Source organism: Sus scrofa, chromosome 17 (assembly GCF_000003025.6).
Source record: "Sus scrofa isolate TJ Tabasco breed Duroc chromosome 17, Sscrofa11.1, whole genome shotgun sequence".
Lineage (NCBI taxonomy): Eukaryota > Metazoa > Chordata > Mammalia > Artiodactyla > Suidae > Sus > Sus scrofa.
In genome coordinates this window covers 458650-486397 of record NC_010459.5, presented here as the reverse complement: position 1 = coordinate 486397, position 27748 = coordinate 458650, and the positions used below count along the sequence as shown (strand labels likewise).

At 43.7% G+C, this 27748-nt stretch overlaps 2 protein-coding genes across 5 annotated transcripts in view; one reads left to right on the top strand and one right to left on the bottom strand.

The window, feature by feature from the left end:
- CLDN23 (claudin 23) lies at window positions 1712-2763 on the top strand. The gene is given in 1 exon segment (NM_001159778.1): window positions 1712-2763. A coding segment is annotated over 1 exon segment (870 nt). The 5' UTR covers window position 1712; the 3' UTR covers window positions 2583-2763.
- The window catches only part of LOC100524773 (low-density lipoprotein receptor-related protein 2-like), a 40596-nt gene continuing 23138 nt past the window's right edge, over window positions 10291-27748 (bottom strand). Inside the window, exons 17-33 of one of the 4 annotated variants that reach the window (XM_013997654.2) lie at window positions 26906-27121; window positions 25030-25265; window positions 23770-23899; window positions 23371-23555; window positions 22353-22539; window positions 21564-21782; window positions 20809-20992; window positions 19333-19534; window positions 19080-19244; window positions 18740-18940; window positions 17315-17864; window positions 16779-16904; window positions 15589-15699; window positions 14282-14518; window positions 11723-12191; window positions 10962-11070; window positions 10292-10519 (exon numbers count right to left, since the gene is read on the bottom strand). In XM_013997654.2, the coding sequence (XP_013853108.2) occupies window positions 10490-10519; window positions 10962-11070; window positions 11723-12191; window positions 14282-14518; window positions 15589-15699; window positions 16779-16904; window positions 17315-17864; window positions 18740-18940; window positions 19080-19244; window positions 19333-19534; window positions 20809-20992; window positions 21564-21782; window positions 22353-22539; window positions 23371-23555; window positions 23770-23899; window positions 25030-25265; window positions 26906-27121 (3557 nt within the window). In that variant the 3' untranslated portion in view covers window positions 10292-10489. Of the gene's footprint in view, window positions 10520-10961; window positions 11071-11722; window positions 12192-14281; window positions 14519-15588; window positions 15700-16778; window positions 16905-17314; window positions 17865-18739; window positions 18941-19079; window positions 19245-19332; window positions 19535-20808; window positions 20993-21563; window positions 21783-22352; window positions 22540-23370; window positions 23556-23769; window positions 23900-25029; window positions 25266-26905; window positions 27122-27748 lie in introns of those variants that run through there. The other 3 variants (XM_021077781.1, XM_021077783.1, XM_021077782.1) reach the window with 3 other exon arrangements.

Here is a 27748-nt window from a genome sequence, read left to right as displayed (position 1 = left end):
TCTAAACAGACAGTTCTCAAATGAAGACATACAGATGGCCAAAAAACACATGAAAAGATGTTAAACATCACTCATAATGAGAGAAATGCAAATCAAAACCACCATGAGGTACCTCCTTACACCAACCAGAATGGCCATCACCAAAAATTCTACAAACAATAAGTGCTGGAGAGGGTGTGGAGAAAAAGGAACCCTAGTACACTCTTGGTGGGATTGCAAATTGGTGGAAAGCAGTACGGAGAGTCCTTAGAAAACTCAGAACTACCATTTGATCCAGCAATCCCACTCCTGGGCATCTATCCAGAGAAAACCACGACTCGCAAAGACACATGTACTCCAGTGTTCATTGTAGCACTCTTTTCAATAGCCAAGACATGGAAACAACCTAAATGTCCATTGACAGAGGAGTGGATCAAGAAGATGTGATCCATATACATAATGGAATATTACTCAGGCATTAAAAAGAACGAAATACCAGCATTTTTTGCAACATGGATGGACCTAGAAACTATCATGCTAAGTGAAGTCAGCCAGACAATGAGACACCAACATCAAATGTTTTCACTGACATGTGGAATCTGAAAACAGGACAGACTGAACTTCTTTGCAGAACAGATGCTGACTCATGGACACTGAAAAACTTATGGTCTCCAGAGGAGACAGTTTCGGGGGTGGGGGGGATTTGCTTGGGCTGTGGGAAGGAAATCCTGTGAAACCAGATTGTTATGATCATATACAACTACAGATGTGATAAATTCATTTAAGTAATAAAAAATAAAATAAAAAAATGAGCTAGAGTATTGACAAGAGACCATGATTCTAGAGACCAGGATAATGGATTCAAAAAAAAAGAAAAGAAAAAAGAAAGTCATGTGGATGGTCAAGCTGTATCTTCCAAGCGCTAATATAGTTAGATAAACATTTTAAACTTGAATAAAAAATAAATAAAATGCACAAGTGTAAAACTCTGGGACTGGCTTCTCGACCAGGTGGGCCCTTAGTGCACACCTGTCCAGGGCATTTTGGGTGGTTCCACCCACTCGACCGCGAGTGGTTGCATGTTAACAGGGCAGAGTTTCCAAGGGCCATCGGATGTCCGCTGAGGGTGGAGGGAGGACAGGACACAGGCATATGGCGACAGGCGGGGGCTGGAAAAAAACTTTAGCCACCTGAGATCTGCTGAGAAGTAGTGACTTGCGCAGCGCCAGGGCTGGGTGAGACCTTTTGGGCGGTACCACCCTTTGCCTTCCCCGCCCACGGCCGGCCGGGCCCTGCCTAGCAGCGCAGAAGAGCAGAGGCGGGGCGACCTTTGCTCCTCGGGGGCCGCGAGGGGCCCCACACCGCTTCCGGCTCACCTCTCCCGCTCCTCCCACCGAGACGGGTTTGGCCACCGCGGCCACCGCCTCTGTGTGCCCTCACTTCGGGCCGCGGTTTCGATCCGACTCGCCTGCGAACTGGTTTCGATTAGGCTGCCAAGCGTGAGAGAGGGCGAAACTGACTGGACGGAGGAGCGAACTAGGGACAAGCGTCGGAGCGCAGACTGCCCTGCGCCAGAGACAAAGAGGGGGCGGGAGGAGAGCCAGAAGCAGGACTCCGGGCGCTGCAGCGGCGAGCGTGCGGACGTTGCGGAGCCGAATCCTGGGGCGCTCTCGGCGGGTGCGAGAGCTGGACAACTCAAGCCGGCGGCGGAGGCAGCAGGTGCGCCGTCCAGGATGCGGACGCCAGTGGTTATGACGCTGGGCATGGTGCTCGCGCCCTGCGGGCTGCTGCTCACCCTGACGAGCACGCTGACGCCAGGCTGGCGGCTGGTGAAGGGCTTTCTAGACCAGCCGGTGGACGTGGTGCTGTACCAGGGACTGTGGGACATGTGCCGCGAGCAGAGCAGCCGCGAACGCCAGTGCGGCCAGCCAGACGAATTGGGATACTTCGCGGCAGAGCCCGTGAAGGTGGCACGGGGACTCATGGTCACGTCGCTGGCCGTCACAGCCCTGGGGCTGCTGCTGGCGACTCTCGGCGTGCGCTGCTGGCAGGACGAGCCCCACTTCGCGCTGGCTGGGCTTTCGGGCGTCGTGCTCTTCGCCGCGGGCCTCTTGAGCCTCATCCCAGTCTCTTGGTACAACCACTTCTTGGCAGATCGCGCCGTCCTGCCGGCTCAGTCCAGCCCGGTCACCGTGCAGGTCGGCTACAGCCTGGTGCTGGGCTACCTGGGCAGCTGCCTGCTGCTGTTGGGTGGCTTCTCACTGGCTCTCAGCTTCGCTCCTTGGTGCGCAGAGCGCTGTCGGAGCTGCCGCAAGGCCTCCCCCAGCAGCGCGCGCCGCAGCAGCATTAGCACCGTTCACGTCGACTGGCTCACGCCAGCCATCAAGTACTACAGCGACGGCCAGCACCGGCCGGGGCCCGCCCAGCTCGGCCCTACCAGCCGGCGAAAGGCAGGCTTCCCGATGCCCCGGCCGCCGCCCAAGGCCTACAGCAACCAGGTGGACGTGCTCGACGGAGAGAAGTCTCCCGACTCCCACCTTGACGGGTCCTCCCGCAGCACCCGGCCCTGCGGCAGCGCGCTGCCTTGCGACTCTGACTTGTAGGCAATGCCCCAGCCTGCCCTGGCCAGGAGGTGTCTGGCTGAAGGACTCGCCCCACGTGGTCCAGCCTGGAACTTAGCTGTTACTGTTATGCTGAAACACCTGGCTTGGAGTCGGACCCCCGGGTGACCTTCCTTTCCTGTGGCCAAACTCGACTCCTTGGACAATTAGTTCAGGTTGGGTTTGGTTTTCTTTTTATGGAATTTAGTGTTCCTCCCCAGAGGGATCAGGGTCCTCTTAGGGAGGGACAGGTTATTCATACTTTAGCTGAAGGAGATCTAGAAAGGGAGCCTTTGCATGGTGTCGACCAGGGACACTAACAACAGAAAGTCAAAATCAGCAAATTGCCTCAAAACTGATTTAACACCTTGAAACAACAACATTCTGAAATGCTTATGAACCTTGTATCAATAGAATTATTAATTTTTTTCTGCTGCATAATTCATTTTCATGCAAACTCTCAAGAGACTGGTTTATTTCTGGCTATATTTGAACAAGGCTCTTAAATGTAGAGCCATGCAAATACCAGTAGCCTTAGTGGCTTTGAAGGAATGAAATAATCTGATCTGATTAAGTCATATTTACATTTCTTCATGCATAAATAGGATTTATTTTTTTCACTTCTTTTTAGTATGAAAGTTGAGGTCATTCCAGAGTTTCTCTTCTAGAAGCCAGAAGAAGAATGAAGGGACTAATGCTATATTGTTCTATTTCTTGGCTACCTCACCCTGGACAGAAAGGGGACTATATATTAAATATTTGGTATAAAATAGAACCTGTAAATCACATTAGACTAACATACATGTGTATATATTTCTTAATTTTAAATAAAACTAGAAAGGAAGAGTTTCACTGTACTCACAAAAGCTTTTTTGTCTCCAGTGCAACCTTTGGGAGTTATTACTAACAATTTCCTGGCTGCCTATGCACTGTTTCTGAAATCTAGCCCTTAGATCTTTACACCTTTTAGCATAAGATTGCTAAAAGCAGCCAGTGGGCCCCCGCTTCAATCCTAGATGGCTTTATTTTCAGATTCATGCTATTTTCTGTGCAAAGCCAAGTTTATTGTTGAGAAAACCAGAAGCACCAGTTTCCATATGAGGTGAGACTAGAAATCTTTTTCTCCTGTAACGGTGCTGCCTAAAATCATAGGTAGGCAGCTCTGTGTTCCATAAGCAGGACTAAATCTCCAGCAGGGCTAGCTCCAATTCCAAGTGGTTGATTTAAAGTTGTCTTGATCTGAATTGAATCTTAAAGCTGCTATTGGTAGCCAATTCAGAAGTAGGAACATTCAGTTCAGTAAGCAGAGAGCTATAGCAGATCTAACTAAACAGCATGTACTGCTTGTTAACAGTGGAAGGGATAATATAGATAATATACTGGAATAACCTGCTTATTTTTGCAACCACAAACTTGAGTGTTTTGGCGTATCACTTCACAACGTTTTTCAAATGCAAATTCTGATTCAACAGGTTTGGAGTGAGGCCTGAAACTGATTTTCTAACTATACTCCTGGTTCACAGACCCCCAGTGGGGCTTCATGGTTCTCCTTAGGACTGTGCCTCACTCAAATTTCAATCCCAACCGGCAGCACATAATCAGACCTTTGAGAGCTGCTATTCAAATGAGTTACTGGACTTGAACTCAGGAACAGAGCAAGAGTGGAGAAAAGGCAACCCTGCTTTTTTCAGCTGACACCTCAAAGGGCAGGAATTGGGCACCTGAGAAGTCTGGACCTGGCAGACAACATAAAGACACTGGGTTTCTGGCAAATACTGAATCTACCAAAGCTTTCCTGCATCATCATTCCAACGTTTCTAGGGATGCCTTGGTAAAAATCAAGGCTCATGCTTTGTATGTTTTCACTTCTCCCTGCCCAGTTACTCTCCACTGGTTTATATCCAAAAGATTTCCACTTGGGTGATTAAGATCTGCTGCCAAGAGTTAGAACTCCATTTATTTATTTTTATTTTTTTTAAATTTTTTTTGTCTTTTTGTCTTTTTGCCATTTCTTGGGCCACTCTTGCGGCATATGGAGGTTCCCAGGCTCGGGGTCAAATTGGAGCTATAGCCACCAGCCTACACCAGAGCAACAGCAACGTGGGATCCGAGCTGCGTCTGCAACCTATACTACAGCTCACGGCAACGCCAGATCCTTAACCCACTGAGCAAGGCCAGGGATAGAACCCACAACCTCATGGTTCCTAGTTGGGTTCATTAACCACTGAGCCATGATGGGAACTCCAGAACTCCACTTTTTTTTTTTTTTTTTTTGGTCCTATCCACAGAAATAAAACCAAAAAAAAAAAAACTCCTTTTAAAAGATACAAACTTCCTTTTGCTATAAAAATATTCAAGGTGGCATGGAAAGAGACTCCTGCATCAGTCCAGGATCTGGATTTGACTTGAGGGTTATTCTTTGCTATGGCAGCAAAAACTGACAATGGACTTCATGCTTAGACGCTAGAGGAGGCTGGAGTCTCAGGAACTGCTGTTGCTGGTGACCACTTATCCTGAATCTAATACCCACTAGCCAAGCAACTACAGGGCAGTGAGACACTACCCTGAAATACTGCTGCCTCCTGGGTTCAAGCCCTGCATGCTTCTGATGTGCCATCATGACTCACTTTAAATAATCCTAAGGACATACAGAGTATGTGTCTACATTTAATGGGTAAAGCCTTTTTTTCTTTTTTTGTGGCTCCCCCAGGGCATATGGGGTGCCCAGGCCAGCAGGCCAGGGATCTAATCTGAGCCATAGTTGTGACCTATGTAGCTGCTGCAGCAATGCCAGTTCCTTAATCCACTGTGCCTGGCCGGGGTTGGAACCTGTGTTCTAGTGCTCCAGAGATGCCGCTGATCCTATTGTGCCACAGTGGGAAAAGGGAATTCCTAAAGTCTTTTCCAGATTATGCGAGTTCTGCCTGGAGGAGTGAGGAATCTGTGAAAGTAGAGCAGACCCTGTATTAACACAGCTGCTGCTCCACCCATTTGCCAATCCAGCTTTGATCTGGATGCACACCCTTACTTAGAAGGGGTGAGGTTTTTGGCACACAGGCTGTCTGTCCCTTGCTGAGGCTCTGAGAGGTGCTGTCAAGGATGTTTCAACAACCAACCACCTCTTCATGGCCTAGATCATTCATCCGGTAAGTTTGGGAGCACCTGTTATTCTGTCAGCCCATCTGTGGACATACCTGGAAAGCAAATCCATTCCAGGGTCTGCTTTTTGTGTTACTTTCATACTCTTGCATGAGAAAGATGTTCAAGGAAAATGAAGAATAATAAGCCAGGGTCAAGGGCTAGAGAAAAAAGGGCGATATTTTAAGTACAGTGGTCAGGAAGGAGGTGAGGCTTGAGCAGAGAACTGAAAGAAAAGTTTGGGGACCAGAGAGAACAGCAAACTTCAAGTTCCCTGTAAGGAAATATTAATGAAAACAGATTGGCATGGTGGTCTTGGCACCACCGTTTTGCTCCTTTACACAGCACAGACTGATAAGGATAGGAAGAAGTTGGTGGTCAATGAGTCCCAGGAAATCTTCTGGGCTATGCTTTATTGGGCTAATTGCTTCTTTAGGAGGGAATACAGTCTGGAACAGATTCAGTCAGCCATACAAAATGTTTTCAGAGTCAAATATAAACAATTTGATATCTGAATAGCTGGCGAGGAATATCCTACTTGCCAGTGTATAAACAGCCCCAAATTTAGTGGGCAGAGAAAGATATTTCAACTTCAGGGCCTCAGAGTGCTGGAAAAGGTTAATAAAAGGGAAATCCCTCCCACACGCCCACTACTCACTCCACATCTTCACTCTGGCCTTCTTAAAATGAAGGGCTGTAATATGTCTTAAAACTCTTAGGTCGTCTCTGGCATTCACTTTGACCTTAAATTCCATTCATGATTTGGCCAAGGCCTAGGTTTTCACCCTGCTTAGTTTCTCCCATACACATACCCTAATTTGCCCCATCGGCTTAGAGGTATCATATCTGAACATATCATTTAAGTGTCCAAATGTGTGCTTTTCTTGGTGTACCGTCTCATTTTATCGCTAAACTGAAGGTAGGGCATAGATGGCTTCTATTTAGTTTTGCAGTCCCAGCATGGGTACAAATCCTTCTTCCAAGCTTGATAGCAATTTAACACATTAAAGTTGCCTCTAAAGCCAGTTTCTGTACCCAAGTGCTTCCTCACCTTACACACAGCGTATCATGTACATGGAAAGTAATCTGTGGCCTGAAACTCAGGGTGGAAGCCAGTAACACAGGTGGGGAGTGGCACAGGAGCTACTGGGTGAATTGGATTATGACTGGCTTACAAAGACCAGTCAAGCACAACCCATGCCTCCTCTATTCCCAAGAAACTACCAATGAGATCTTTCTCCCTGTGGGAAGGGAGAGAAATAAGGAACTCGATCAATAATTCAAGTAGAAATTTGTGTGACATTCTCACCCCATCTTCCCAACAACATCTGCCCTCCATTCTGCTCTTTTTCACCGCACACAGTAACATGACCTCCTCCAGCCAATCTTTAGGAAGCAGAACTGAACATGGGAAAAACAAGGTTTAATCTGCTCAAGTAAAGGAAAATATAGAGAAGTCTTGGGGTAGAGGGGAGACACTACTGACTAGAGGGCTTAATTTTCCACTTGGGCAAGTGGAGAAAGTGGCATAAGATTTAAGTACAACTCTACCATAGTCATCCAAAGACCTCTGTGCCACCTGTGTGACAAATGCCCCTGCCACTCCTCCCCCTACCCCATTGTGGTTGCCTCCCAAATTGCTGCCACTCACCACAGGGCAGAAGAAAACTGAACAAGTCACTGCAGTGTTTCTAGAACTTGAGTAATAATATGTTCCCTAAAAACAGCCTAAGCTCTGCCCTTTCTGGATTTTAGTTTCTCCAGCAGTATAACCGGGCAGACTAGATTAGATGTTATCAGAGGGCCTTCCTGAATCTAATATTCTGAGAATGAAGATTAAGAACTAGATGAGGCTGAGAGAAGAAACAGGAAAATTGAACAGTGAAAGATATAAAGCTGATTGGCTCATAAAATTAGTAACTGGCCTTGAATGCAACAAACAAGTCCATATTCTAGCTCTTGGTTTCTCTGAATTTCCTAAGCCTCCCAGCAGTTAAAATGGTAGAAACTTAGTATCTCCCTCCCATCATCCATGAACCCTCTTCTAATTTGTTTTCTCAAGAGCATAAGCACAGTCCTCTTTTTGTAGCAACCAAACAATTCAACCAATTGTGAATGGAATATTTTCAATGTAGAACCTGCAGGTAGAGAGGGCCAGCTGAAAGGGCCTTGAGCATCTATGGATTTTGGTATCCAAGATGCCCCTAGAAACAATCCCTCGTACATACTGAGGGACAACAGGATGAAATGCTTAATTTAACTCTTAATTGCTAGCAATAGACACAAAATGGTGTTTCGTGTAGAGCTCTTGAAGCCTCAAGCATAGAATATTTAACTTTCCCAAAGCTCCTTTTTCTTCCAGAAGAAAACTCAAATCTATTTAACAGGTTACAGAAATTGAGTAACTATAATGAAATCCAAATTTTATGTCTTCCCACAGCCTTACTTCTCCATTTATTAGCTGTAGAGAAATTAAGAAATTAATAATAATGTAGAGATTGTCACGTTAGAAGGGTCTTATGCTTTATAATGTGTCCATTGCTTCAAACAGATCAAGTTATAAAATTGACATATTACAGTCAATTGACATATAACAACAACCAATTCAGGGGATGCGATGGTTAGGAATTAAGTATAAAATCTTGAGTATCCTTTCATAAAATTAAGCCTTTCTGGTGAAAAAGTAACATTCAGATGTGTTTTGTGAATTCTTGAATAGACAAAGTACACCAGGTCATGTTAAACTAGACTTGGCTAGGGGATGTGGCTAATACTTTGGCACATGTTCATAAGAGACCAAAGGTGGGAAAAGATATAAAGTTGGGGCAAGGTGGGGGGAGCACACACGTGATGGATTTGGCTGCAGCCAGCTCCCCTTTTTTCCCAGAAAGAGTAAGTAGCAGGTATTTCTAGGACCCAAACAGGAAATGGGTCTGCAGAGCAGGAGGGCAGACGTACCACTCTAACACAGAGCCTGGGGAAGCAGGCTGAGCTAGCCAGAACATCAGCCCTAGAAGTCCGGTAGAAGCATAAGGTCTATGGAGCCAAGACAGAGGCTTAAGCACATTTGTTGTACCTAATCCATGTAGGCTTTTGATCTGGATGCTCTTGTGCCATTGGCATGCGCTTGTGTACAGATAAGAGGCAGAGCCTTTCCAAGGGCAAACTCGGCAGAGAGGATGGCTCTTGGGAGAGGTGGCGAAAGAAATGTGAGGTTCACTCTGTGGATGAGAGGGGTGTCAGGTACTAGTGGTGCTGAGATGGGCTCTCTCAAATACTGCTGAACCCAGAGGCAATTTAATGGTGTTCCATGTATCTCCCGGCCTCATGGAAAGTGGGCCCCCGGCGTGTTCTTCAGGTCAAGTTGATCTGCACTTGGGAATTTTTATACTCGACTGAAAAGCACAGTGTGTTTTATAACTACACCCCCAGTAATAAGCCTAGGACTTCTCTTTATGTTTGGCATCCTACAAATTCGTTCCACAAGAAACTAAATATGAATAGTCTGGAAAATGTTCAAGCAAGAAGTCTTCCAAGTTGTGTTTACTACAACTTGGAATCGCTGTCAGTCTCAGATACAATGCTAAGCAGTGTATAAGCATTTTTGAGTTTTAATTCAATTATCATTGGGGTAATGATTTAAGGATAAGAGAGTTGCCCAAGGTTGCTGCTGTTGAACTTTAGACCATACTCCTGCTTTGTTACACCTGTGCGCCATCACAGATTCAATGCCCTTAATTCCTTGTGTGAGCGTGAGTAGAGCAGTCATCCAGGAAGACTTGCAGAAGTATTAGCAATTCAAAGGGGCTCTGGAATCTAAGTAGTGTTTGTATGTTCCTCAGCAGGCATGAGCTGGTTGAGATGAATTCTGGTCCATACCTATGACTCTGCCCACCAGTATCCACGTGAAAGAACTCTTAGACTAATTATTTGTCTGAGTTTCTACAACCTATAAAGTCAATTTACCTGTGCTTAGTTTTAGAATCAAATAAGAACATAAGAAAAACACTGTTTTTATAAATCTTCAGCAGAAGTAAATACTAAACTTTGCAGTCCAATGTGTCAGAGAGGGACGGTAGGAAACTAACACTTGAATATTTTCTACCCCATAAGGCAAAGATTCAGAAGACAGCATTCCTTTTTGTAAAATGGGGAAAACAGGTTCAGAGAGATTTAAGTAGCTCAAAAAGTTAGTACCAGAGCCTAGATTCTGGATTCAAATTCAGAACTGTCAATTAGTACTGAGCCAGCATCCTGGGAACAGAAAGCTTTTGTGGATAAGTCAGCACCTAAATTACATGGAGATTGTACTGAAATCTGACCCTGCCTATTGAAAATTCAGTTTTTCAACACTCACTAACAAAACCAAATGGCTTCCTCAAATTTAAAAGCATTTATTTATTTTTGCATTTTTTTTAGGGCCACACTTGTGGCATATGGAAGTTCCCAAGCTAAGGGGTCTAATCAGAGCTGCAGATGCAGCCTGCACCACAGCCACAGCAATGCAGGATTTGAGCCATGTCTGTGACCTATACCACAGCTCACGGCAATGCCAGATCCATAACCCACTGAGCAGGGCCAGGGATCAAACATGCATCCTCATGGATATTAGTCAGGTTTGTTATTGCTGAGCCACAATAGGAACTCCTGAAAAGCAGTTATTTTAATATGAAGTTACCATTGACCACAAACTGTTACAGAAGTTTAAAAAAGTACACAGTGAAATATATAAACAATTTTTATTGAGATGTTTCAGCTCCTTTTTTATCTGATTAGTCAGTTTGTAAAGAGGTTAACAATTCCTGTAGGAAAAGAGATTTGAAATTAGAGAATACACATTACACTAAAGCAAAACAAAAAGACAGAGATGGCTAAGCTATACAGAGATCATGGGATTGAGGGGGACATAAATTTTAGGGGTAACTCCAACTAACCATTATTATACCTCACTCTACCCTACAACAGCATTGAGCCCCTTTTGGAAGTCCCCCAAAAGCTGAATTTCTTGGTTACAATTTCATGTATGTCTCACTCTGGTTTGAACAACCAAAGAACAACCAAAGAACAGAATCTGAAAACAAAAAAGTTACTGAGCATTCATTTGCTCTACATGATAGCATCATTTGCCAATAACAAAAACCTCTTCAGCACTGCCTACTTTTAACCTCCTAAGGTTTTTCAGAAAGGGCATTCTGTGAGTGGACCTCGCCATCTGTTTTCCGAAAAGACATTTCCCAGGCATACCTGTTCATCATATGCTTCATTGACAAAAATCTCACTGTTCATTAGATTCTCCTCTTCTTGGTCATTTTCTTTATGGCAGGTTGGATTTCTTAATGATGCTGCACTGTTTCTAGAAATCAGAGAAACAAAGTCAAACACTTATTCCTTAGGGTAGAAGCTGGGATTGAGGCATGGTTAGAAAGAGCTGACCTGTCCCCTATCAAGTCATTGTTATGGGAATTATGCTGTTTTAATAGTCTCTCTAACAAAGCAACTGACATAGAATGGATAACATTTGAGTCAGTTATGATTCATTACTAGAAATTCACTTAAATTCCAAAATGATACATCATCTCAATTGAGGGGGAACGAGGTAATTGGAGTCTGTGAGAAATGAATCAAAAACAGGCAAGTAGCAACTGGACACGGGTGAGTTAAGAAAGTAGGTTAATGTAGAAGACAGGCCTGGTTGACAATCAAAAGCCCAAGGGAACCACCTCAGTTCATCTTAATAGTAACAAGTTGGCTATTACCAGTGTTATTTTAGGCAAGACCTATTTTTCCTGGCCTGTTCTTCAGTCTGTAAAGTGAAAGTCTAGACAGAGGAGATGATCTGTCCAGGTCCTTTAACAGGTAAGGCTGCTTTGTTGCCAAATCACTCCTCAGAGGACAAATTTCTAGAGTGTATTCATACCTCCAACCCCATTCATCTTGTTTTAATTTTACTTAATAAGCCTTCTTTGGAGTAAAATTCTCCCATGAGGACATCAGTAGCTGCTCACCGTTTTAATTTGTGTTCTCTTCTGAAATATACAAAAGCTCCAAGAACTGCCAGAACCACCAGTAGGGTTACGGTTAAGCTAAGGGCCATAGAGCCAGGGGCCAGTCCATGTGCCGCTTCTTCACAGAACTCTCCACCATACTTCATCAGACAGCTGCATTTTTTCAGATCTCCTTCCATTGTACAGATTCCCCTCCCATTACAGAAATCGCTGCTACAGAGTATATATTTTGCCTTCCGTGAGTCCTTGGGCTGAACGCCTTCCTTCGTTTCTGGAATCTTGCTCTTTAGAGCAGGAGTCAGGGGCATTACTGTTTGTCCAACAGGATAATTCTTCCCTTCTGGACTTGGAGATCTAGCCTTGTTAGACCTGGTACCCTGGAGAGGTTGGGCAGCATTTGGTGAAAGTCTTTTTCCAGCCTCTGACGTTTTAGGTGTTGGTTTCGAATGACTTTTATCTGGATAGGTACCTTCAAAAACAGTGGGTATGAGTGTAGGTATATACACAAGTTTGTCATTGTCAATTAAAAATTATTTCAGAAGAACAAGAATTCTAGTGGGCTAAACCAAATAAATTCAAATTTGGGAGTTCCCGTGGTGGCCCAGTGGTAACAAACCTGACCAATATCCATGAGGATAAAGGTTCAATCCCTGGCCTCACTCACTGGGTTAAGGATCTGGCATTGCTGTGAGCTTGGTGTAGGCTGAAGATGAGGCTCAGGTTCTGCATTGCTGTGGCTGTGGTGGAGGCCAGAAGCTATAGCTCTGATTTGATCCCTGGCCTGGGAACTTACATATGCCATGGGTGCAGCCCTAAAAAGACCAAAAAAAAAAAAAAAAAAAAAAAAGAAAGAAAAAGAATATATTTTTGGCCAAATAAAAACTATTAAAAGCTAATTTAAAAAACTACATAGCTTAAGGCACTTAAAATATTTGGTTTGGAGATCTGTGTAGTCCATCACACCAATTTATTTTTAAGTGGTATGCAGAATTTTAGCCAAAGTAGATTCCACCAGTTACAAAAATGTTTCACTCTGTAAGGATGAGTGTGGTAGATCAAAGTAGTAATTATCTAGATAAGAAAGGTTAAGTTTATCTGCAAATATTTCAATTTTTTTTTCAGTCCAAGTAAATTGGAGGTTTGGCAACATGTACAAGTTGCAAATATTGAACCAGATTTGGTGCAGTGGTGGGAGGGGTACTCATAAAGCAGGGAGTAGGTGATAGGGTTCTAACCAAGAGTTAAGTTTGTGTTTAAGGCATTTCACCATATTCTCCATCATTGTTGGCACAAGCATTAGTCTTCACATGGAAGACCAAACAACCAGGAGTGAAGGCAGTGGCATTAACAATACAACTGCTTCTTGCCTCTGCTCTAAGCCGGCATCGCAGGAGTATGTCCACTCCCGGGCGTTTAGGGTCCCTGATGGTAGCGTACACCCAGAGGAAATCAGTCTAAATTTTAGACACCCACGACCATTTCCCACCAAAAAGTTTTATGTAAAAGTCAGGGTAAAATCACTAAGGAGCAGAGTCAATTCTTGGGCCTGGGTCATCAGGAACAGGAGAGCAAGTGAAGGTAAGTTTCTGGTTTCATTTTAAAAGCAGGTGGTAAAGGTGATACATTTCTCACTCATTTACCCTCATCCTTGAGTCACTGTCAACACAAGACTTTCAACAAAACCAGCCTCATTTGCTCATACAATCAACTCTAGGAATCAAAGTCCCTTATCTATTTCAGATGAAGTGTTTGGGGATAATAACTGGTCTCTCAGCTAGCTAGGTTTTAGGAAATTGAGAATTTAAGATGAGAAACCAAAGAGAACTCTTCACTGTAAGATTCCTTTTCCAAATCTAGTCCTTTACTAGTTGTGACCAGTTTCAGTGCCAAGCCCACTGTCTCTTTGATTCTACAGTGAAAGGGACTTGGATATTAATGAAGCTGTAGCTGGTGGTTCCAGCAGAATTAGATATTATGGTCACTCAACTGACTGGCCACAACAGCACTGTCCCATGAAGGCACTATCTGAAACAGTATTTCTGTAACAACCATCTACAGCCAGCATTTAAGTATTAACATGACAGTGTTATGTACTAATATGACAGCTTTCCAAATCCTCTCTTGGATTCCTTAACAACTCTTTGAGATAGAAAGTGCTGTTTCCCAGTTAAAAAGGGAGAACCAGACAAGTCAACAACTAGTCTGCCCAACCTCTTACCCTTAGGCGATGTTCACTATCAGGATCAATTCCCATGGACTGACTCAAATCTGGGTTAGATGATGTTTATTCAGACAACAAACACTGTGGAGCCCTGTGGCGCATACCACATATTGCCTACTCTAAAATCAAATTGGGGGTACATAAGCTTTACACAAACTGTTCACATAATCCATATCCAATTGCCTGTGTTTAAAAGTTTTATATTTTTTAAAAGTACACAGTAAGAAAGAGGTAACAGTTTGAAGGATTACATCTGGAGAAATACTGTGGATTTAGATGTTACTAAAAGTAAATCATTCACAATGACTGATAGTGGGTCCTGGGTAGGAGTTACTCACAGTCCATCTCATCAGATCCATCCAGACAGTCCAAACGACCATCACAAACTTGCTCCATGAAAATGCATTTCTGACCATCCTTACAGGATTGTGCCCGTGGAGGGCATCGGACAGCTTCAACACATTTGTTTATGTCAGCCAAGTAGTACCCACTGGAACATTTACAAGTCTGCCCTTCTGGGTTTGGTAAACAGATATGGCTGCATCCTCCATTGTCTTTTGAGCAACTGTTACTGCCTGTGGACCCCCATACCCCCCAAAAAATTAATTTAGACTATTTCAGAAAGGTCTTCTGCAAACTTTCTGCAAACAGACTCAGCGTTATAGGACCCAGACGTTTTTCCCAGAGTGGATAACTTTTCAATTTAATTCCTTTTAGTCTACTAAGTACCAAGTGATTAGCGATTTTTCTCCATGGAAAAGGATGGCTTTAGGTAAGTTCAGACAGAGACCAGCTTAAGAAAAATGAAGGAGAACCCTGGCTCATCCAAGTTCTCTTTTCCCTTCTACCAAACAGCCAACATCAGAACTAGAATTCCAAAAAGGTTCTCCCCAGAAAGCCAAGGCTTTAGGAGTTTAAGCAAAACTAGTACTAGTTGATGAAGTTTAGCTTTCAAAAACCAACCAACGGAGCAGCATTCCCTTAAGACAAGACACTCATATACGCTAGTAGTAGGTATTGTTAACTATTTGAGTGTTAATCTCAACAAGGAACAGATTTCATCTATTACTGTCCTAACACTCCCCAAGCATTCAATTAGGCACTCCATCTGTGTCTATGAGAGAGGTAGAGAAACACACTTATGGACATTCAAGTTGGTATTTCAAAGATAACAAGTATACACAAGTGACAATGACTAGAATCAAGACCTGTTTCACTTTATTTATTTTTTGTCTTTCTGACTTTTTAGGGCCACACCTGTGGCATATGGAGGTTCCCAGGCTAGGGATCCAGTTGGAGCTACAGCTGCCAGCCTACACCACAGCCAGCACAGCAAGGACCTGTTTCACTTTAGAACTAAAAGGGAATTTCAATCTACAATAAGACAACTTAAATAAAACCCAAGTATATCAAACCCCAGCCCAATATCCTTAGCACTATTATGTTTCTTAGAAAAGTAACAGGACTAGCTATATACCAGAACTGCACAGAGATAAGAGAGTTATGCAGATCTACATGAATATGCCAGGGGAATATTTTAATGGGAAACACAGATATTCCAGGAGATATTATAGGATGGACCAGCCCCTTAATGGGGAAATTCAGTAGACTTCAGTGTTGTTATGATCATTACAAGGTTGCTTACCCTGTTGACTAAATTTACTGTAAACTTTTAAATCCACAATCTTCTGGTCTACTTGGAACCACCTGTTTTCTAAAAGTTCTGCCTTGCTGTACCAAACTTTATTGGTTTCAGCTGAAACAAAAGGCAGTGAACATTTATTAACAAAAGTGAAACTTTTACCTTACAACAACTTCCTGGGCAAAGAACATTGCTCAGTATGCAAAATGCTACTCATCTGCAAAAACCCCAGTTGAATAATAAGAGTTTTACAGAAGAGACATGCATTTTTCCAAATATTGTTTCTGGGAAGAAATTTCAATAGAAATAAAAATAGTTCTATGCCTTTGCCCCAAATAAAGTCTTATGAAGTTATGTCTATCACATTTATACATAGCTAGATATAAAGACAGAAAATGAAGACATTTAAATGCAGCTCATGCAAGTCATGAATAATGGTTTTAAACATTATTCCAGAACATTTCTGAAAATGGCTGATCTGCACCAAGAGTCACCAGAGGATCTTAAAGTAAATGGCAAAGGTCTCACCACATACCTAACAATTTAGGATCTTTGGGGTAGGATCTGACAACTTACTTTTGCAATTCTGATGAGGCCAGCTCAGCTGGTCAATGGACCAGCATTTGGAAATATAAAGAGTTAAATTTATTTTAAAAAGCATTTTCCAGTTTTACTTAATCTAGGCTCTAGTCAGAAACAATACAGCAGAGCATTTTGGTTAAGAAATCTCTTTGAATACCAGAAATACCTTGCAAGTATAGAATCCTCTAGAATTCACCAAGTACTTTCATGTGTACCTAATCAACTGAGACAAGTACTGTCTCACATTATAGGAAAGGCATTACAGCTACTACTTGACAAAGCAGTTATACCACCTAGTTCCAGTTCCTGGCCCAATTCTGTCTGTACCATACACTAGTGTCCTCCAAAGCCAAGAGCCTCCTATGAAAGCCATAAATCTCAGGCAGAATGGGACTAAGTATATTCATATAAAGAATAACCAAATAGGTAAAAGCTCCCCCAAATCACAGAATCACTGTTAACATATAATGTTAAATTAGGGAAGTTGCTTAGCTATTCTTCCAAAATAAAGGCATTGCCAAAGATCAGTGCTGAGAAGTATCAGATTTGCTTTAGACACCCAGGAATAAATCTGAGTCCCAAAGACAATCAGATATAGAATCAAGACCTACCATCATCAACTGTTGTCCAGAACATCATGCCTTGGCCATAAGTGAAGAGGTTAAGGCCCTGAATGCCCCTGCGGTCTACTCTGTATCCAGAGCCATCTCGTTGAATACTTTCTATGAGTCCTCTCCCTAGAAGGAGAGGTTCAGTTAATTTCATGCAGCCCAAACAGCTGGACTCTATCCTGCAGCTTTATGTCTTGTTCTATCTCCCCTCCAGAAGGACAGTGTAGGTCGTGTATCTTTTGGAAGACCAGCTCTTATTCACTCTAACAGCAGTACACCAAGATTTGCTCACTCATATGTGTTAAGTTCTGATTTCGTTCCTTCGGCAAGAGGCAGCTGCATGACTCTCTGTGCTACTAAATGCTGCTCAGGATGGGGAATGACTGTATTAGTTTGGAAGGTGGTGCAGAAAATGTTCACTTAGACCTAAAAGCTATTTGAAGTTATAGCTGAAGACCAGAAAGCTGAACTTCACTCTTTCACTCTGGCCAAGTCCCCTCACACTCACATTTAGGGAGGAGAAGATAACTGCTTACCAGGATCAGCCCAGTACACTCGGGTTCCTGCATCTGAAAAGGTCAGGCCCACAGGGACCTGGGATTTCTGCCATAGCACCTTCCTCCTGCTGCCATCCATGGAGGCACATTCAATGCTGGATCCACGCTTACTGTCATCCAGGGAACCCAGGTCCACAAAGCACATGACTGCCGTCGGCGGGTGGAGCACAGTGGAGGTTGGGCGGTAAAGACGCTGGCTGAGCAAGACCGTGGTGTGCTGGCCTTTGGAGGAAGCAACATTGATGTGAGGATTCATACTATCAATCCAGTAGATGTTTCCACTCAACCAGTCCACGGCAAGGTCAATCACTGACCCCTCTGTGGATATGATTTTCCTCCAAGAAAGCTTCCCAGAGTCTCTGAGCCTCAGGAGCCAGATAACACCCTTATTCAACTCTGAAAGGTACAGAGCCCTCTCCTGGACGAGGTAGTCCATTGATGCAAGCTGGTTCACGCTGGTAAAGGGAAGAATCCTATGTTCTGGTAAAGTTGCTTGTCCTTGTGAAGCTTCTAGATTTTTCAGATAAATCTATAGGGAAAAAAATTAGGTGGGTAGCACCAGTTGAGTCTAGTCTAATCCTTCATCTTGATTTTGCATTCAGACTAAGAAACTTGAGTTCAGGTTTTCATATATTCTATCTTCTAAAAGCAGATGGGATTTCTCTCCCTTCCTGGAGCTTTGAGCACTTTAAATTCCTTGAATTCCTGTGCTCTGAAGATTTACTCCTCTGTGAAAGGCCTTTCCATTACTTCTTAAAATTTATTTTCATTGAGATAAAATTGATATATATATATATATGATATTGCATTAGTTAACAGTGTACAATGAATGGATTTACTACACTTATATTATTAAAGCCTCTCCCCTTTAAATGAGATTCCACTCTTAAGATCTTCTGGAAAATGAAGTCAATCCTCTAACCCCAAAATTTGTTTTGTCATTTTAAAATGCCAAAGTTGCCATGTACTCTGGATGGTAGAAGTTAGAGGTGACTTGCTTGTTAGTACCTTTTATCCTCCTATGATTTAAGAAAATTTCCCCTCACAAAATGTACTTACCCCTCAGGCTAGACGCCAGCCGAGTTGCCTGTATTTGGAATTACTCCACATCACCAGGTAGATGGTTGGACAACTCAGCCAGGTTAGATGCACTGTCAGATCCCTAACGTCACCGTGTTCTGAGGTGCTCAGCATTTCTTAAGTAACTTAAGTGGGAGTGGTCTTCCTTTTGTAGCTACTTTATTTTGGTCATAATAGCTTCCAGTGCACAGTGAATATTAAAATACAAGTTGTATTTATCATTTAAATGCTCCTTAGAATATGTAAATTCAAGAGAATTCGAATTACTCAAAGTCTGAAAAGACTGTGGCCCAAGCACCCAAATGGGATGGGGCAGAACAGTACCTGCATGATACCTGTGGGCAACACAAGGAACAGGAATGCAGACTCCTTGAGTGGAACACAGCTGACGCCATCGTCTGCAAGCAGGAGTCCAACTGGGCAACGACAGCTTCCTTTGGATCTCGGGCTCAGAAGGCACAAGTGAGAACATCCCGTGTCCAGACAAGGATTGGAAGACCTGGGCTGCAGCACTTCGTGTATTATCTGGAAGAAAACACCTAGATGTCACTATGCATGACCGAATCCTTAAAAATGGCAAATGACTAGATCTTGCCTTTTAATCATAGAGATGGATGTCAATATGGTTTGTCCTTGGGCGTATTTTGAAGTGTAAACTATAGACCTTAAGTCCGTATGGCTGTTCCAAACGCTTGATGAGGACAGCCCTGTTCTTGCCTGTGGTCTTTCTCATGCGCTGTACTGTTCGCGTCTTCATTTCAGACCAGAAGACTTCATCTTCAAACATAGTGATGGAAAAGGGGTTCTTGATTTGTGTGAGCTGCAACATCTAAAATGGTGATGGTGAGGTTCCCGGGATGAGTTTTACACAAGGCACATGATATTTCATGCAAGCCCAATACCAAAAGAACACTTACGCTTATCCCAGTACCATCTAGATTGGCAGAGCCAATACAGTGAAATTTGTCATCAGACCAGAATATCTTCCAGCTCAACTGGTCAAGAGCTATGCTAGTTGGCCAGCCAAGACCTTGACTGAGGAGTATTTTTCTGCTGCTACCATCCAGTCCAGCTTGTTCTATTTGAGGTTCTCCTCCAATTTCAGACCAGTACATTAACCTATGTGGATGAAAGTCAGCTTTAAGCATTACCTCATGGAAAATATCATTAGTTCATTCCTTAAATCACTGATTTACAGCCTAGTTCCTTCTCTCCCTCAAACTTAAATTGGGTCTATGCTTTAAGCATAATTTGTGAAGTAGTAAAAGAAGGTTTTCCTTGAGATTTTATGGTGATTGTGTATTCGTCATTTAGGGATAAAATATCTATAATGATAGCTGTACAAGAAGCCTAAGAAGTACATCAGTCCCTAGCCTGGAAAATATACAGGGAATTTGCCAATCCTTTTCTGGGATAGGAAGTAGGCTGGTTCCATGGGCAGACGTGTGCCTCAGACCTCATTCTTGACCACAAGTCATTAGATGCATCAGGAAACTCCTGGTTATTTTCTGAGTAAAATATTACCAGATTCCTGGTTGTAGGTATTGAAAAGGTGAGAAAAGCAGAGGGAAGGTATCTGATATGGGTCATCTTTGGATCCTGAGCTTTGCTTTTATTCTTATGTTTGATACATCCATGGCCATCCCAAAGAGGGCTTAGCTCAGACAAGTAGGAAATGCTATCTCTAAGTTCCTGGCCCTTTACAAAGGGAAAGGATTCTACAGAGAAGAACCCAGTCTCAACTCCAACACCTAATTATTCTACCCCCATCACCAACCCCAATAACATTATAGTAAATTAAACACAATTCCTAGTTTCATTCTCACTCCTCCTGATGTTTTAAAGCCATAAAAATTCTCCATTCAGAGGTATATTTTTGTATTGTTTTGCTTTTTAGGACCACAGGTGCAGGGTATGGAAGTTCCCAGGCTAGGGGTAGAATCGGAGCTACAGCTGTCGGCCTATGCCACAGCCACAGCAATGCCAGACCCAAGCCACATCTGCAACCTACACTGCACCTCATAGCAACACTGGTTCTTTAACCCACTGAATGGGGCCAGGGATGGAACCCGCATTCTCATGGGTACTAGTTGGGTTTGTTTCTGCTGAGCTACAATGGGAACTCCAGAGGTATATTTATTTATTTTAGCAAAAGGAAATGTAGGTGGGCCACCAAATAAGTATAGCTACATCTCACTTTTCTGAAATAAAAAACTTTTTCCAGGAGCTTTCAAAATTACCATGTGTGTGGTTGACTCAACATCATATCTAAAGTCAAGTCAGATAAGGTTTCTATCCACTCCTTCTGCATTGGGGGAACACAACCAATATAGAACTAAAGAGGAACAACAAATGTAAAGGACCTGACAGGGTGTTATGACACGTGGACTCACCCATTTAGGGGATCTAAAGCCAAAGACTGTGGTTGGTTCAGGTCATCACCCAGGACGATTGTGTATTCAGGTTTTCCTCTCCAAGTGGCAGTCAACTGAATTGCTAAAATCTGACCAGCTGTCCTGTCTGTCCAGTAGAGATTTCTCCCAATCCAGTCAACTGCTATGCAGTCTGACTTTATTCCTAAAGAGAGGAAACCATTCAACATGTGTACTTAGGTTAAGTTATAGTTTTTATTAGGTTTGAGCTCATGCATCAAATGCAGATGCCATGTTAATTTATTTTCCACTGGTCTGTTCATCTTCATCAGAGCAGTCCTCTTTCAAATGCTCCAAAGCAGAGTTCCTGCTGTAGTGCAACCAGATTGACAGTGTTTCTGAAGCTCTGGGATGCTGGTTTAATCCCAGCATGGCACAGTGGGTTAAAAGATCCAACACTGCAAATAAGTTGCAACTGTGGCTCAGATCTGATCCCTGGACAGGGAACTCCATATGCTGCAGGACAATGAAAAAATGAAGAAAAAAAAATGCTCCTAAGTACTACTTGTGGGGAAGACAACTATTACAAATAATGTTCAATGGCTGATAGCTTGACTGACTCCATGTCTTTTGAGATGGCATCTTCTCAAACCAGCTAGCAAGGCTTGATCCCTTTCCATTAAGGAGATATAAACCAATGTTTAGAAAGTTCATGGCCATTTACCTTATTTCTCATGTATATTTAGTAAGATGAGAGCCTACATAGGGGGACATACCTTTCACCACAGTCCCCTTCCTCTTCGTGTCCATGCTTATCCACTTAATACTTTCTGCACCGAGATCGGTCCAGAAGACTTTCTGATCCACCAAGTCATAGTCGATAGAGAAAATAATCAGGTTCTTGTCAGCAGTTACCAGAATATCTTCTTTCAAGCTCCTCAGTCCATAGAGGAGTAGCTTAAACTGAATCGCCACAAGCAGGACTGGTTCAGTACCTGTCGAGTAAGAACTGCTTTCAGCATGGCCGTAAGGGGTTTGAACAGTGAACCCAGCACTGCCTAAGGAATCAGAGGACAAGGTAGTTTTTGCCTTCTCACTGTCAGGAATGTGATACCAGCTAGCTGACATCTAAGTAGCTCTTCCCTTGATGCAATGATTAAGCTACCACCCATGGATTGAGGGTATGTAAATTAAAGGCATAATTATCTTAAACTGAAAACCAGTTTTATTTGACTAACTAAATATTTATGGGTAGGTGAGAAGGAAAGACGTGCTTGTTGAGCATTTAGATATTTATTCTTACTCCAGGTAAAGTGCCCCGTTTATGGTTTTGTTATAATAATGCCTTATTAGTACATACTTTCAGACTCAAATTCAGTCTGAAAGATGAGGTATAAGAAGGGAGCTTTGGGATTGTGCTAGTTTTGTTCTGAAGACAGACAGACAGAAAACAGACAGGGACACTTAAGACCCGCAGGGAAAGATCTGCATTGGTATTCCTGGATGTTCTAATACCTCAAAGCTCTCAAGCCACAGCTTAGGATATATTCCTGGCTCCAGTTTACCTGTTGCTTTACAGGTATGGCCATCAGGCTCCAGCAAGTAGCCAGGATGACAGGTGCAGCTGTAGGAGCCTTTGGTATTGATACAGGTCTGACTGCAAGGCTGGCTCCCCAACTTCTGGCATTCGTCCACATCCTCGCAGATTTGTCCACCATTTTTCAGCTCAAAGCCTTGTTCACAAGCACATGCCTGAAAAAGGTTGGAAAACATTTAGCTTTTCTGAAGACAAATACAACTTTGATTAAAAAAAAAAGGACCTCAACCTTGATATAAAAGGCACACGGCGATATACTAGATGTGAGCAACTCAAACTGTTCTTTGAACCAACTTCACCTTGAATACAGTTACTCTTCTCCATCTTATCCACCAGCACACCTCACACCCTAGAGTTCCCAAGCTAACAAAGGTCTCAGCACAGGACACCTAGGGCCCCAGCAGAATCTGTAAGTGAAGAGACCTGTGGACCTCATGAACCTGGTTTTCAACCAGTAGCAATGTTACTAGGACCAGATATCAGCACAGTTTTCTTCCACTTGCCCATCAGATCAAGTTCACCAAGTTCGGCCAACCAATAATGCCAAACCAGAACACAGGCAGTCCTCAGCTGACGAGCAAGTCTTTTCTACATACTCACAAGGAAAGGACTTCCACGTGGCTAGGTACTCAATTTTCTGAGCTGCAACATGACGGGGGTGGGGGTTGTTTGGCTCTTGGGACAATCCCCCCAAACCTGTTGCTTCATCTTAAATGTCACCCAGAGCTTACAGCTGCAGAGGGAATGACCTTGGGAGGACAGTTTCTGGAAGTGAAGTGGTAGGGTTCCAGAAGACACGAGACAAGAAAGGAGCTAGACGGAAAGGCTCAAGCACAGGGACATCAGTGGATGGGTCAGGACAGCTCTGCCATGTAAGATTCAGAGCATAAGGAGCTGTCAGGGTCAGCCTGGATGAGGACAGTGGCCCTTTCCCTAAACTGAGTCTCTAGCTAAGCTATGAAAGCACAGGAACCGAAGCAACTCACAGGTCCTCGTGGGGACGGGTAGCAGGTGTGGAAACACTGTCCCTGGCGGCATACCGCCGATGAGCACTGTCCACCTTCATCGGAGCCGTCAGCACAGTCCTCCTTCCCATCACACACCAGGCTGGGGGCCAGGCAGGCAGAGGAGTGGCACTGGAACTCGAAGCCTTGGCATGCCTCAGGGGGGCCTGGAGAGGATGCCTTTCTACCTTTAGAGTCGACCCCCACCAAACATCCCTCCCACGGTGAGGCTCCCATGTGTACAATCAAGACAACTCCACACTAGTAAAGGGAGCAGTGCCAGGTCTTGCGGCATGTGCTGACTGAGCAGGTGGCCCATGCCAAGCAGCAGCAGGCAACAGGAACCCCCTTGAAGCTGTCTGCCTTCTCCCTTGCACTTACATCCGGCCTCATCACTGCCATCCCTGCAGTCACGCTGCCCATCACAGCGCCAGGGCTCAGGCACACACTGGGCTCCGCTGGCACAGGGCCACTGCCTCCAGCCACAGTGAAGCTCCTCGGGGTCACAGTCCTGAGGAGAAAGAGTGACTGGGTTAATAACATCTGCACTCAGAGCCCAGGAAGGGTTTTCAGAGGAGGAGGAAACCTGGGTTATGAGACAGCTTTCAGTCCCTTCGGCAATGAAGCTGAACAGAGTCTGAGGACTCGGGTGACATGTTTTAAGAAACTTCTTCTGCAGCTGGAGTGTAGGGAAGGAGTTTTAGGTGATACTAATATGGGTGGGAAAGTGGGAAGAAATCTCTTATTTTGCAAACTAACCAGCCGGGAAGGCTTAATTTTATTTAAGAAGCATAAGCAAAAGAATCTGATTTAGGAACTCTTCTCTCGAATTCCTCCCACCATTTCTAACGCACACCTCACCAAATTAAAACCTACATCACATTTTGCACCTGACCTGACATGAATTCTCATCTGGTGTAGGAGGAAGGCAGGGGAACATCCATGCATCCTGAGATAGTCTTGGCCCCCTCAAGACGCTACCCATTTACTGATGAGGAAATAGAGCATCTGGGCGTAAGTGCTTCCTTAAGATCAAATGCAAGCAGTGGGTTCTAGCCTGGGTTACATCTCATACAATGTCGGAGCATCAGTACACATCACAATGACTGTCACATGGAGCTTTATCTTTTTGCTATTTTTTGGGGCCACTCCCGTGGCATATGGAGGTTCCCAGGCTAGGGGTCTAATCGGAGCTGTAGCCACCGGCCTACGCCAGAGCCACAGCAACTCGGGATCCGAGCCGCGTCTGCAACCTACACCACAGCTCACGGCAACGCTGGATCGCTAACCCACTGAGCAGGGGCAGGGATCGAACCCGCAACCTCATGGTTCCTAGTCGGATTCGTTAACCACTGTGCCACGACGGGAACTCCTGTCACATGGAGCTTTAAACCATCTCTCTAGTAGGACATTTAAGTCATGACCATCAAGACCTAATACTTGCAAACCTCCTACAATAAAGGTTGACAAGTTTGACTTTCAAGAGGAACTTTGGACACCCCCAAGCAGTTACATGTGCCTTCTGGCCAGTAATTAGGAGGCTTCTCTGTTCTTGTGTTTCTCCAAGTTTTCTGTAAAGAAGCAACTGCTACTGTCGCCATTAGCGGTCTCCTGTATTTCTCTGGGAGGAGCGAGGGCTACCTTCTCATCGCTTCCGTCTTTGCAGTCTAAGTCATGGTCACATATCCACTCTGCCAGCACACACTCTCTACTCCTTGGGCACAGCACCTCCCCTGACGGACACGGCAAGGGCCTGGCAGGACAGCCCTCTTCATCCGAGTAGTCCAGGCAGTCCCGGTTCCCATCACACCGCAGGGAAGAAGATACACATTGGCCGTTTTCACATTTGAATTCAGATGCACTGCATTTTTCATGAACTGAAAAACAAAGCGTTAGGTAGAACACAGCCAGATGCAGAAGCAATTTGATGGCAAATAAAATGGTTTGAAGACCACCCCCCCCCCATCTTCTGCTGTCACCTTGGGAACTAAGCCCTGGCAGACGTTAGGGCAGAAAGTGGTTTAAGTAGAGTGTTAAAGGAGAAAAGTCCTACTGAGCTAGCCTAGAAAGTCCTCTTTGTCCTGGAAAATGAGGTTGATGGACAGGGAGGGGAAGACACATAGAAGGATGGTGGAACAGGCAGGGCAGTAAGATTCGCCTCTGGACCTTAATGTCATCCTTGACATTGACAGAGCTGGGAACCTCCATATGCTGTGGGTGCAACCCTATAAAGACAAAAAAAAAAAAAATCTTTAAGGAGTTAAATTTCAGCCCAACAAGAAATAATACTTTATTTTGGTACACAGTCTAGTTTTCAACTAATGGAAATCTTATTATGGAAAGGAAACCATTGCAGCGTGATCTCCAAGGTCCCTCTAACTCAGAAACCTTCATCTTCAGTCTGTTAATTCTGTGGTAAATGCAGTCAATCCTCATTATTGGCGGACTCAGTATTTACACATTCACCTACTTGCTAAAGTGTATTTGTAATGCCCTAAATCAACCCTCTCATATTTATTTATGGTCATGTGAAGAGATACACAAAGAAGCAAAAATGTGAGCTGCCAATGCACAAGTTTCCAGGTGAGGCTGAACAAGGCAATGTTCTGCCTTTTTGTTTCCATTCTCAGACTATAAGAAAGTGTCCCTTCTGCAATTCATTTAGGATGGTGCTTTTCACATTTTTTTGTACTTTTTGGTGATCTTGCTAGCTAAAATGGTCCCAAGTGTGGTGCTGAAGTGCTGTCTGGTGCTCCTAAGACGTCTAAGGTCTAAGATGTGTCTTATAGAGAAGATACATGCATTAGATAAGCTTTGTTCAGCATGAGTTATAGTCCTGCTGGGTGGTAATGAGCCAACAATGTATGTTAAGTTGTCTTTAAACAGAAGCACAGCTAAAGTAAGGTTACATATTGATCAGCTGACAAAAAATGTTGTGACCATAGACTCAAAGAAACTTCATCCTGTATTTTCTCCAAAAGCCATGATTTACTATCCTCTAATTTAGTAAAAAAAAAAAAATGAAGAGACAACCCACAAAATGGGAGAAAATCTTTGCCAACAATGCAACAGACAAGGGCCTAATCTCCAAAATACACAAACAACTCATGAAACTCAACAACAAAAACACAAACAACCCAATTTAAAAAAATCAAACAAACAAAAAACAGAAACAGATTATAGATAAGAAGAGCAGACTTGGGGTTCCCAAGGGGGAAAGGGGAGGGAGTGGATAGAGGGGCATTTTGGGGGTTTTTTTGGATACAAACTGTTATATTTGGAAGGGACGGGCAATGGGATCCTTCTGTATAGCACATGGAAATGTGTATGACTGGGTCACTTTGTTATACAACAGAACTTGATGAAACATTGTAAATCAACTGTACTTTAATAATAAATAAACAAATAAATATCCTCTAATTTAGTCTTCATGGCAACTTTATAGAACATAACTACCACTACCATAACTGACTGTAGTGCAGCTGGAAATACTCCAAGGAACTTCCCTGGAACTTACTACATCCTTGTTCATCTTTTTTGTCAGAACAGTCAGGCTTGCCATCACACAGCCAGCTCTTGGGGACACAGCGGGAACTGTTGTCACAATGCAGAGAACAGTCTTCAACAGGCTTCCAGCAATCCAACTCGTCGGACCCGTCCAAGCACTGTGGAGTCCCATCACAGTGGTATTTCACCTCAATGCACTTGTTTCCATCCAGACACTGGAAGATCCCTTCAACCGAAATGGTCAAAAGCTAGCACCATATAAGGTCATCATACATTTTTTTTTTTTTTTTTTTGTCTTTTGTCCTTTTTTTTAGGGCCACACCCAGGGCATACGGAGGTTCCCAGGCTAGGGGTCGAATTGGAGCTGTTGCTGCCGACCTATGCCAGAGCCACAGCAGCGCCATATCCAAGCCACCACAGCTCACGGCAACGCTGGATCCTTAACCCACTGAGGCCAGGGATCGAACCTGTAACCTTACAATTCCTAGTCGGATTCGTTTCTGCTGCGCCATGATGGGAACTCTGCAGATGGTTTCTAATTAGATTAACTTACCCTCATTCTGGAGTTTGATCGTATTTGAGTTCTATATCTTAGCTGATTCATAAGCAAGGTTTAATAAATGATCAGGTCAATTAAGGTAGCAAGCTGAATTAGGTTGTTTATAATAAGGCCTCATATTGGTTTGGTTATTTATTTTATTTATTTATTTTTTTTTGCTATTTCTTTGGGCCGCTCCCGCGGCATATGGAGGTTCCCAGGCCAGGGGTCGAATCGGAGCTGTAGCCACCAGCCTACGCCAGAGCCACAGCAATGCGGGATCTGAGCTGCGTCTGCAACCTACACCACAGCTCA